Source organism: Pipistrellus kuhlii, unplaced genomic scaffold, assembly GCF_014108245.1.
Source record: "Pipistrellus kuhlii isolate mPipKuh1 unplaced genomic scaffold, mPipKuh1.p scaffold_m20_p_10, whole genome shotgun sequence".
Taxonomy (NCBI): Eukaryota; Metazoa; Chordata; class Mammalia; order Chiroptera; family Vespertilionidae; genus Pipistrellus; species Pipistrellus kuhlii.
In genome coordinates this window covers 22,492,464-22,504,695 of record NW_023425405.1, presented here as the reverse complement: position 1 = coordinate 22,504,695, position 12,232 = coordinate 22,492,464, and the positions used below count along the sequence as shown (strand labels likewise).

The 12,232-nt window shown below is 37.9% G+C and overlaps 1 protein-coding gene across 4 annotated transcripts in view; it reads left to right on the top strand.

The window, feature by feature from the left end:
• The window catches only part of TPK1 (thiamin pyrophosphokinase 1), a 188,466-nt gene that overhangs the window by 58,601 nt on the left and 117,633 nt on the right, over positions 1-12,232 (top strand). For 3 of the 4 annotated variants that reach the window (XM_036429143.2, XM_036429147.2, XM_036429144.2), the window contains one exon: positions 442-511. The exons of the other annotated variant lie outside the window; for it this stretch is intronic. In XM_036429143.2, the coding sequence (XP_036285036.1) occupies positions 442-511 (70 nt within the window). The remainder of the gene's footprint in view (positions 1-441; positions 512-12,232) is intronic. 4 annotated transcript variants of the gene reach the window in all.

Sequence of the window (12,232 nt, the reverse complement as noted above, 5' to 3'; positions counted from 1 at the left end):
TTATGATTCATTTTTTAAAGAAACCTATATCACATGAAATTTGGAAACCCATAATACTTGTTATAAAGGATATGTATCTGTAAACATTAATTTAAAAAGAAAACGGAGTTATAACCATTACCTGTTAGTGAGTGTGAGGTTTGTCTTCTGCTATACAGCAGAAAAAACAAGCTTTAACGGATATTGAGGACATCACATCAGTAATAAGAGGAAATTGAAAAAGAGGCAGAAAGGAAATATACTGTCTGCAGAGGATTCTTTCTGGATGTGCCATGTGCAAATGTATTGGTAACAGCAGTATCACTAGCTGAGTGTGAAATAATCTGAGAAGTGTGATTGTATGTGTATGAGGGCCTGTTTTTCAGTATTCAGCCTTTGGAAGCTATTGCTCTAAGCTTCCTATGTTGATATGCTCTTTTTTTTTCTTCTTTCTATTTAAAGCTCTTTTAAGAGCCTGTGCTGATGGAGGTGCCAACCGCTTATATGATATCACTGATGGAGAGAGGGAACGGTAAGCTTTCTTTAAGCCAATGTCTGTGATACCATTAATTCTGATCTTCAGTATGTTTACTCTCTTTTTAGTTAGTGGTGACTGTTACTCTTCTGACAAAATTAACAGGAAACCTTCTCAGTGAGATAAAGAGCTGCTTAACCATGTTGTGTCATTTCTTTGTTTTGAATAGTAGCTCTTAGTAGAACTAGGCCAATCATATTCTTATTAAAACAAACAAACAAACAAATACAAAAAACTCCCAACCATTCTACTTCTAAAGCCTCAGTGAGTAGCATTATCAAATATCGGTATTTTCAAGGCCTTTGAACATTGACTAAATAAAACTCATACTAGTAATTAGAGTAGTTATTCCGTTTAAATAAATAAAAAGTGATCTGTAAATGAAATACATGTTCTGTTGTAGAAGATTTTTATATTAGTGTTGAGTAAAGCTCAGTATAGTATACTCATAGTCACTTCTGAGTTATGCCCACACATATTTTAGGAGATGAATAATTTTATAATGATTTGTTATGTGTGTTGTCTGGCGTTCCTGATCTTTGCATGGTGAGTTATTTTTTTTTTTTTAAAGAATACATTGATGAAAGAAAAATTTAAATCTAGCTCATAATCAACATGTTTATAGTTGAACCTCTTGGCAGGCATAAGAATTTATAGTCAAGATATAAGTAGACTAGGTATGAAATTTAGTTTTACTTCTGTCACATATGTTATTAAATGTAGTGAAATGTTTATAGATTGAAAAATCACCCCCTTGCTGCAAAAAATAAAATGAAAATATTATGATGCAACATACTCTAGGTGTGAATTAAATATATTTTGAAATGTTGTAAAATACATCTTTATAGCATCAAGTTTTTTAGCTTCAGGTTTCTGAAATTGAAGGAAGGCCTGTTTCCTTTGAGATTGGAGCTTAATCAAAGAATATAGCAATATCAGCCTAGAAAATGATTGAATCTCATAACATTTTGTGTTTCTTTATTTTAACTTATAGATTCCTGTAACTATGTTCACTAAGACCTGTCCTAGACAGTCTCCAAAACACATACACACAAAAACAAAAACAAACAAACTCAAGTATGTGTTATAAAAAGTGCCTAGGCCAGTTCATTCAGGGAAAAGCGTAATGCATGTGAGTCCAAGATGATGGATTGGGTCATGTTTGTTTCTGCCTATAGCCTCAGTGCTGGCAGGCAATCTAGTACCGAATACTGTTTCTCTAATTGTAGGTGTTGCTCATGAACATAAATCACAAACAAGAGTTGTGGAAAGATGCTATCTAGTACTTCTCAACTCTTCCATAATCATAAGAACCATCTAGAATGCTTGTGAACAATGTATTTCTGTGCTGGTTACTTTAATTGGACTGAGTTGGATACAACACTATAATTCACACTTAAAAGCAAACAGATGACCAGATTTGGGGAGTGAGTACCATTATTTGTGCCAAATTTCAAAATAATAGTTTCCAATATTTCTTAACACATTTAGAAGTAATCTTATGAAGACTTCCAAGATTTATCTAACAACCATTTGTCCATATGTGAAGATGTTCAAAAAGAAAATATACTTTTAGCTGATTTCCTAGTTGTAGTAATATATTTGCCATGATTCCTACTCTGGTACTTGGGGATTTGGCTGGCCTGAGTAAGGGCTGAGTCTCTAACAGGGAGTTGAGTGAATGAAGCTAACTGTATGATGTGGGAATTAAATCTTTGCATTACCTCTTATTAAATCCAAACACTAACTTGTGAAACTAATTGGATACAGGTGACTAAACATGATTTCTATTAATTGTATTTTTAATAGAAAGGCTTCACAATGAGAAAAGAAGACAGTATTCATGAGTTTTAAAAGCCAAGCATGGTTTGTGAACCATGGCTTTGTTAATTCTTATTGGTTTATTTATTTAGTGTCCATTTCTACATGTAATACTTATCACTATGCAATAAAACAAGAATGTTTCAAAAATCATCTCCAGTTGCAGTCAGAATGAGATGCTTTTGCATTTAGAATGGAAGGAGAGCTGGTATAGATAGTCACAGAGGAGGAGGGTCTGTGGAGATTGAGCTGAGGCAAAGATCAGTGTAGCCCTAAATCTAATTTTCCACTGAAGCATACAGCCCTTTGTACCACTTTCATAAATGCCATCTGAATTTCGACTCTAAAACGGCCTCTTTCTATTTACCAAGTGCTTTTTTATTCTGCACTAGAGGCCCAATGCATAAAATCCGTGCATGAGGATGGGGGTGTTCCTCAGCCCAGTCTGTACCCTCTCTAATCTGGGACCCCTCAAGAAATGTCCGACTGCCCGTTTAGACCCAATCCCTTTCAAAACCCAGGATTGCTGGCTCCCAACTGCTCGGCTGCCTGCCTTCCTGATTGCTCCTAACCATGTCCCCTGTAAGCCTGATCACCCCCTAACCACTCCCCTGCCAGTCTGTTTGCCCCTAACTGCCTTCTCCTGCTGACCTGGTCATCCCTAACTGCCCTTCCCTGCAGACTTGATTGTGCCCAACTGCCCTCCCTTGCAGGTCTGGTCCCTCCCAACTGCCCTCCCCTGCTGGCCATCTTGTGTCCACGTGGGGGCAGGATCTTTGACCACATGGGGGCAACCATCTTGTGTGTTGGAGTGATGGTCAACCGCATATTACTCTTTTATTAGATAGGTTAGAGGCCTGGTGCATGGCTGTGGGCTGGCTGGTTTGCCCTGAAGGGTGTCCCAGATTAGGGTGTGGGTTCTCCTGGGGCGTGGGACAGCCTGGGTGAGGGGCCTGTGGTGGTTTGCAGGCTGGCCACTCCCCCTGGCAACCCAAGCGGAGGCCCTGGTATCTGGGGTTTATTTTCTACAATTGAAACTTTGTAGCCTGGAGCGAAGCCAAGCCTTCTGCTTGCTCAGTGGTGGCAGCCATTTCTGTTGGAACTTACGTATCTTCTATAATTAAAACTTTATAGCCTTGAGTGGAGCCCTGGGCCAACCAGTGTGTGCAGAAAGCATGGCTTCCTCCATTGCTGGAGGGGGGCGTGGGTTAGGGTGAGGGAACAGTCAGGAAAACATAGAATGGACATCACCAATGATAGGTAGATCTTAGTTTTGGCTGTGGACATGGGATTAAAAAGGAAGAAATTTTAGGGAGACTCAGTCTTTATACTATATTATCCTACTCTTAATTAACTGTTTTCCTTACCTGAGATATCTGTTTTTAAAAATGTGGGGTAGTAATAGGATAGATATATATATACACCCCTAGTTCTTCAGCTCTAACCTGATAGTGAGGGAAGCCTCATGTTTATATTCTGGTGATTAAAAAGTCCTGTGGTGGTCTCAGAACATCCTCCTCCTGCCTTCTGCCAAGTAGGTAAAATCCATATTGGTGAGAACCAGGGTGGTAAAGTATGGCCCCATTATCAGGATACTCACAGGCTATAGAGATGGGGGGTGATATTTCAGAGAATACCAGAGAAGCAGGTAAGATTTCCTAGGAAAATTTTAAAGATCAGATTTTTGTTTTTGTTCATCATCCTCATCACCAACAGGCATTGGAGGTTTATTTAATTTTTCTAGTGATGATTTTATAATACTATATTAGCTCAGAAAAATGCAAGCTGACAACACCAAAGACTGTTGTAAGATGGTTATTTTCGTGTACCTGGTACATAATAATGATTCTGGCAGGGCGAAGTCCCCATCCCCTTCCTAGCTTCAGCCTCCATTGCTCTCCTCCTCTGCCCGTTTTTCCTAGTTCTGCTCCTGTAACACATACTAAGAGAAGTACATCATCTGCTCTATTGACTTGCTCACCAGCGCCTGAATATAGGCACCTGTGGCAGTATTACCAACCTTTTCCACCACAAGAAATGTGAAGAACAAGCAAGCATATAAAGAAGTGTGCTTTTTGATGTTACAGTTCAGTGAGTTTTCATGAAGGGGAACACATGAATGTCATCAGTCCTGGGATCAGTCAGTAAATATTACCAGCATTGCAGGCCTCCCTCTTGCTCCTTGCCATTGATGTCTCTTCTGACATAATTGAGAGACTAATTTTGCCTATTTTTAGATTTCATAAAATACAATAATGATATATTGTATTTTTAGCATATGGACCTTTTGAGGGGATATAGAATTTATAGGTCATTGAACCTGAAAAAGCATTAAGAAAGACTGTAGTTTTTATAGGAGAACTAAATGTCCCTTGCAGGAAAATTCCTGCAATAGGACTTCCTGCTGCAGTCTCTGCTGCCCTGCCTGCTTCTCTCCCTTCTCCCCACCTTGCCTGCTTCCCTGCCTTCTCTGCCACCCCGCATGCTTTTCGGCAGCTTTGCTCCCTTCTGCAGCACTTGGCTTCTTTCTATGCTGTCTTCAGTCTTAGCTCTGGCCTGGGTATGCAAATTAACCACCATCTTGGTTGAGTTAATTTGCATACTCACCCTGATTGGCTGGTGGGCATGGCTTGTGGGTGTAGTGAAGGTATGGTCAATTTGCATGTTTCTCTCTTATTAGCGAGGTTTATGGACACACTAATGATGATAAGAGGTAGAGGAAGTGATGGAGTCAAGAAGGGAGTAAGAGTTGTACAGAAGCAAATTTGAATCGCAAAACCCAGAACACAACAAAAGTAGTTTGGCTATGGGAGAAGTCATTTTTGTTTAATATTATTTTTTAAAAAATAATACATTTAAAGCTAGGTAAACATTTATAAACCCTATTCTATTAAAGAGTTAATGTAAACTGAACAACGGTTTTAAAAAAAATTAAAAAGAGAGAACTTTGAAATGAGACAGGATCACTTTAGAATAATTCAGTGGCAGTAATAAAAATGTAGCATTTAACTTGTGATTCATTCATTCATATGTTCATTAAAGCATTTATTGAATACCTTCTATAGTTAGTCATTTTGATAGTCAGTAGATAAATAGAAACTTGCAATGTAACAAGAAGTAAAAGGAAATTAGTATTCAGTATGACAGATTAGAAAGCATATAAGGAGGAAATTGTAGTTCAGGGTGATAGGCTCTGTAACAAAAAGTCTAAACTCATTACCTTGAGATTCAAGTTTTGGCTTTTCACTCATTTTCAGCCATGCTCAGTTTCTACCCTGCCTTCTCCTGGACCCCTTTCCTCACTGCCTGTGCCAGGCCCTTCCCATGTTGACCTTCAGTTATATACATTGGTACTGCTCATGATCCATTCTTGCAGTCTTTCATCCATCCAGTCAGTGCTTATAGATCCTGTGCTTCACTGACCCCCAGAAGGTTTAAGTGCTGGCATTTCTTGGCTCTCTCTCTCATTGAAGACATGTAGGACTCTCATTGAAGACATGCTCAGAAAAAGTTTTGTCTGCTCCTTGAGGCTCCCTCTTTGGCCAGCTAGGAGGTGATGTCTTTTATACTATAACTAGAGGCCTGGTGCATGAAATTTGTGCAAGGAGGGAGGCGGGTTCCACTCAGCCCAGCCTGCACCTCTCCAATATAGGACACATGGGGGATGTTGGACTGTTGGTTTAGGCCCAATCCCAGGGATCAGGCTTAAACCAGCAGTCGGACATTTCTCTCACAATCCTGGACCACTGGCTCTTAATCGCTCACCTGCCTGCCTGCTGGTCGCCCCTAAGTGCCCTCTCTGCTGCTGACCTGATTGCCCCTCACCCCTCACTGCCTCTGTGTGCTGCCCTGATTGCCCCCAACTGGCCCCCATCAGCCTAGTCATCCTCACTGCCACTATGCCAGCCTAACTGCCCCCAACTACCCCGCCTGCTGGCCTTGTCGTCCCCAACTACTCCCCCAAGCACCCTTCTGCTCAGTCGTTTGGTTGTCCCTTACCCCCCTGCTAGCCTGGTTGCCCCATGCAGCCTGCTTGTTGAGTCATTTGGTGTTCCCTCACTAAATGCCCCCCTGCTGGCCTGGTCGCCCCACTCAGCCTGCTTGTTTAGTTGTTTGGTCATCCCTCACTAATCCCCCTGCCAGCCTGAGTGTAGGCAGCCATCTTGTGAGGGTGTGAGGGTCAATTTGCATATTAAATCTCTATTATATAGGATAATATTTGTAAATTGCAACGTTAGGTTCACATGCTACCTTGATTTAGAGCTGTGAAGACTTATATCCTTTACTAGCTTATAAATTTCTAGTGATCTATGGTCCCTTAACTTTGCATAACACTTTATACTGACTTTTCTCATTTTATCTTGTGATTTACCTATGTATGGATGTATCTCATCTCTGTGGTAAGCTCCTCCAAGGCAGCGATCATAATTAATCTTCCTTACATGCCTCATAATACCTAGAACTCTAATGAGCATCCAAGAACCTATTGAATTAATGAGTTTTCAGTGGTGTTTTAGCAGAAATGTCACAAAGAATAGTCGTCCCCCTCCCCCCACCTCCACCCCTCCCCAGTGGTGGATTTCTAAACTTTTGGCAGTATCTTGATGTAGAGAAGAAAATTTCGATAATTATATATCTTGTTAGTATGCATAAACCGTAGCATCTTGTTTCTAAAAAGATTGCACATGTTTTGTCTGAAATCATGTATAGGAAAAGTTCTGCTTTGTTTCTAGAATGTCACTGCATTCTAATTTCTACCTAGTGAACCTCTTGTGAAACTAAAACCCTTGCCTTTGAATTCATTGGTATTTTGAGAGCAACAAGAATATCAGTACTAAATGTTAGATGTTTCTTTAAAAGTTGTGATTCTGTGGGACTTAGAAACTAAGATATAGCTATCAATTTGGTATCAGTAGTATGTAGGAATTTTAAATGGGGGGATGAGTGCTGTTTTAGATCAGTTTTCTCAGAGTATTGATGGATGTAGCATTTTAAATGTGAGGTTCTACAGAAGATTATTTTATACTAGATGCATGAAATTCGTGCATGGGGCTCAGCCCTGCCGTGGCAGCAACTGCCTTGGCCTCTGCCGCCACAGCTTCGTCCGGAAGGTAGTCTGGAAGGACATCGGAGGGAATATCTGGTCTAATGAGCATATTACACTTTTATTATTATAGATAATTATTGTTTTAATTAGCACCCAGCAAAATTTCCCTAAATTCGTACAAATGACCATTCAGTTAAACACATATTAACAGTGGTGGGATAAGGAGGACCTGTGGTGCTTAAACAGAATGCAAGATTCATTCTTGATTTCTTACTTCTTTGCATTAATTTTTTCATAGTTAAGATTTCACACTTTCTAGCTTTATATATTCTTTCAGCTTTCTCATCAATAGATCAATACCATTTTTCAGCGTGATCAAATGAGAAGAGAAGATGCCTGTTGAAACTCTATCTGTAAAACTATGTCCACCTAAACCAGTTTCATAATATAATTTAAACAACTGGATAATGTGAGAGGCTAACTGTTAAAAATTAGTTTCCAAAGACTTTATCAATATAATTAAAGTGGGCATCTGTTGGCAAGGATCTGATACCCCCTTGAAGAAATCAGTGACCTGTGTGTCAGTGTGCAAATGAATAACTTTTTAACAGTTTTGTTCTCTGTCCAGTAGCTTCCAGGTGGAATCAGGCAGTGAGAGGCATGGACTCAGTAGTTAGGTCAGGATACAAAATCTGATTTGGTGACTTTAGTAATTTCACATCCTTGGCTGTGGTTTCTTCATATCTGACATTTTAAGGATAGATCACTACCCAATGGATTATTCAGAGAAGTCTTAATGAGGAAACCTGTTATTTGGGCTGGTTATAAAAGATTTGGAGAAGCTGGGAGGATGGAGGGTGGCCTTTTGAAGCTGTAGCATGATGAATGATAGAATACTTGAATATGTACATAGGATGCAGTTTCAAGTAATAGCTGTAAATATTCTTGTCATAATTAATATTCTGCTTGCAATAACTGTACAACTTCTTAGAAGGGCTGCAGTTTCCATGTTGTATGAATGGAGGAATGTAATGTTTGGCTCCTCTAATTCTTTTTGATTTTTAATCAGCTGCTCAGGTATAATATCATGCAATATAATGCATCCATTTTAAGCCTGAAATTCAATTGGTATACACTTGTATCCACCAGCACAGTCAAGGTTAAGACATATTCAATCTTCCCAGAAAGTTCCTTCCTGTCCTTTTGTAATTAGTCCCCATCCTATACCCTGGCTCCTGCAACCTTCTACCATGTCATCTAAATGGAGTCATGCAGTTTGTTGTCTTCCATGTCTGACTTTTTTCACTTACCAGGTGCTCTTGATATTCATTCATGTTATTGTAGTAGGAGTTTGTTCCTTTTTAGTGCTGAGTAGAGTCCATTATATGGTACACAACAGTTTTGTTTGTTTATTCAATGCAGTTGATAGATAATCTGACATTTCAAGGACAGATCACTAAAGAATTGCCCTTTTAATTGGAATTTTTTTTCCAAGTGCTTCTTGGAGAGAAATGTTACTTCTTTTAGTTAGGACCAAAAAATTTTCAAAGTTGTCACTTTGAGTCACAGTTTATATAAATAGTAGTTGAGGCTCATATATAAGACCTGTATTTGCTGTTTCTTCATGAAAATTATGCAAAAGCATGCTTAATATTATTAGGTTTTATGGAATAAGAAAATAAATATAAAACTTATGAAATAAGTTGGTGTTACCTATCTGAGCATACACTGTTATCTTGATGACCTCCAATATATGTGATGACTCATATATACCCATGACTATAATTTTCTCAGTGATTAGACTTATTTTAACTAATATTCAAGCATTTAGTGGCGTAGTCAAAAAATGGGCTTTCAGTATGCTTTAACATACACAGGGCTGGGAAAAGGTAGGTTTGCTGTGTCATTGTGACATTCTTTTGCATTAATAAAGGTAATAATCATATCTATAACTGTAAACCTACTTTTGCCTACCCTGTACAGGAAGGAAACAAGTGCACACTTTGCTTAAGGAAAACCAAAAGTGTTTGCTTAGCTTGACTTTTATAAGCCTACCCTTAAGCAATATTTAGCCACTTGCTTCAGACAGTTTCTATTAAAAAGTATGCAATCAAATTACTAAAGTCTGTAAGCAGGACAACTTTATTGGGTCTTTAAATCAAAATGATGGAAGGTAAAAATGATTATCCCATTTAAAGGAAAATTTATACTAGGAGTCTTGGTGTTAAATAACCCTACACAACAAACCATGAGGATCTATTTATCTTGGATTATTGATTGGATTAGTTAAGTGACATATTTTAGTCTGTTGGTTATCAAATGCTATAAATCAGAGATCTCAAAGTTATCCATGCAGAGCACTGAATCACTTCAGGTTATTGGAGGAAGGAAATATGTATGCAAATTTCTATCTTGGTCAGATCACACATTAAGTCAAATAAATTTTCAGTGTGAGATCATTTTAAGTAGCTTCAGAAGTCAATTTACAACTGAGCTTAATCAGAGGCATTGTTCTTTATAGCCAGCCTATTTCATAATCTATGTCTCTGACAAAACTCCTTTCCCTTTCTGCACTGCAGTGGGATCTTCAGGAATAAATTTCCTTCAGAAGATTTTTAAGTGATATTTGAATCATCTGTCCAAAATTTTGAGTAACATGTGGCTCCTTTAATTTTACTTATTTTTTAAAAAGTTGAATTGTTGTAGCACTTGTTAATATGCTTTAAAGGTACATTTTTTGTCTTCAGTATTTTATTTATTTATTTATTTATTTATTTATTTATTTATTTATTTTAAAATATATTTTATTGATTTTTTACAGAGAGGAAGGGAGAGAGACAGAGAGCTAGAAACGTTGATGAGAGAGAAACATCGACCAGCTGCTCCCTGCACACCCCCTACTGGGGATGTACCGCAACCAATGTACATGCCTTGACTAGAATCGAACCTGGGACCTTTCAGTCCACAGATCGACGCTCTACCACTGAGCCAAACCGGTTTGGGGCAGTATTTTATTTTATTGCTATGTTAAAAAATAAATATTTAGAGCAATCAAATAATATTGTGTGTATATGTATTAATATATGTGTGTATATGTGTATGTATGTGCACACACATATGTATGTGTCTATAATTGTTTTTAACTATCTGATTTTTCATATATATTTTTTTGTTTTGTTTTTTTGTGTGTGTGTTTTTTTTTATATATTTTATTGATTTTGTACAGAGAGGAAGGGAGAGAGATAGAGAGTTAGAAACATCGATGAGAGAGTCATCAATCAGCTGCCTCTTGCACACCCCCTCATGGGGATATGCCCGCAACCAAGGTACATACCCTTGACCGGAATTGAACCCAGGTCCCTTCAGTCCCCAAGCCGACGCTCTATCCATTGAGCCAAACCGATTTCGGCTGATTTTTCATATATGTTTAAATGAATGCACATACACACACAATTGCACACACACTTAGATACTTCCTGCATAGTTTCCTTATTAAAATGTTGGTTTTGTATTATTGTACCAAAAGTAAGCAGAATAACTCCAACAACAAGATGATACCTATTTGTTGACACATCATTATGGGACATGAAATATGACTTAATGATGAAATTTCACCTGAGCCAGCTATGGCCTTTCTGTAGTTAGGGCACAGAAAAGGCACAGCTATAATTCAGCTTAAGCAAGGACTAGCTAATAAAGTGTGTGAGAAAATATCCAAATGGCAATTACACCAAGAAGAGCTCTGAATTTATCACATGCAGCACTGATTAGAGATCTAAGCTTTGGTGGAGACTGCATTCCTTAGACGCTTCAGTGTTGCCTCCTATAGCCAGAGAGTTTAAGAACATGCTGAAATATCTTAGAACGGCTATTTAAAATACAACAGAAACATTTACCACCCTAAAATACAACCCATTGTTGGTATATTTATAGTGAATGTATATGTAGTATCTATGCATGAGTGTATATATGTTATATCTTAAATACTTAAATCTGGGTTGGTGTAAACAGTGAGTCACAGCAGAAACCAGGAATTCATACTCCCTAGATCAAGTGAAGGAGAATCAAGAAATAGAGAATGGCCAATTGTGCTAACTGCTTCTGATGATAAAATAACAGGGGAGAAATGACTATTAGATTTAACACTATGGCAATATGTGGTCTTTGGAGATTGAAAATGTAAAAGCTATATACACATATATATGACTATTAGAGAAATATATAAAGATGTTTAAATTTCTCTTTCATGTGATACATTTTGTCTATTTGATTTTTCCTTTATTACTATTTGAATAAGCTATTCATGTCATCTCTACTTGAACAAAAATAGTCACCCTTTGTATTTCATGGAAATATTTTCTCTATCATGCCTTTTACGTTTATTAATGATTCATCATCTAATGATTTTATGATTTCAAAGTGATCTGTCCTTAAGCCATTACCATTTGATTGAATTATTTTCCTATGAAACAGAAACTATTAAGTACTGTAGAGATCCTTCCAGCCTTCAGTCCCTGTCTGTTAAGATAATGGTTCACACATTCAAACATAGTGGATAAAAGCAGCAAGATAAAAACGGAAACTAGCAAGGATAGAAAATACAGTACTGGCTTTGGCAGAACAGCATACGCATTAAGAAATTACTTTGTTATTTTCTTAGGGAAAGTTTAGTTCCTACTATGAGAGAAGTTGTGGGGAATGGGGGGAAGAAAGATTAAAAACACTACTAGCAGACTTAGCTATGCAGCTTGTTATGCTTGGCTTTGGACAAGTTGGGAGGAGCAACAGCCTCTTAGTGACCCTACTGGCATTTATCTGTCTTACTGAATTCTGTGTGTCATATTTCCACT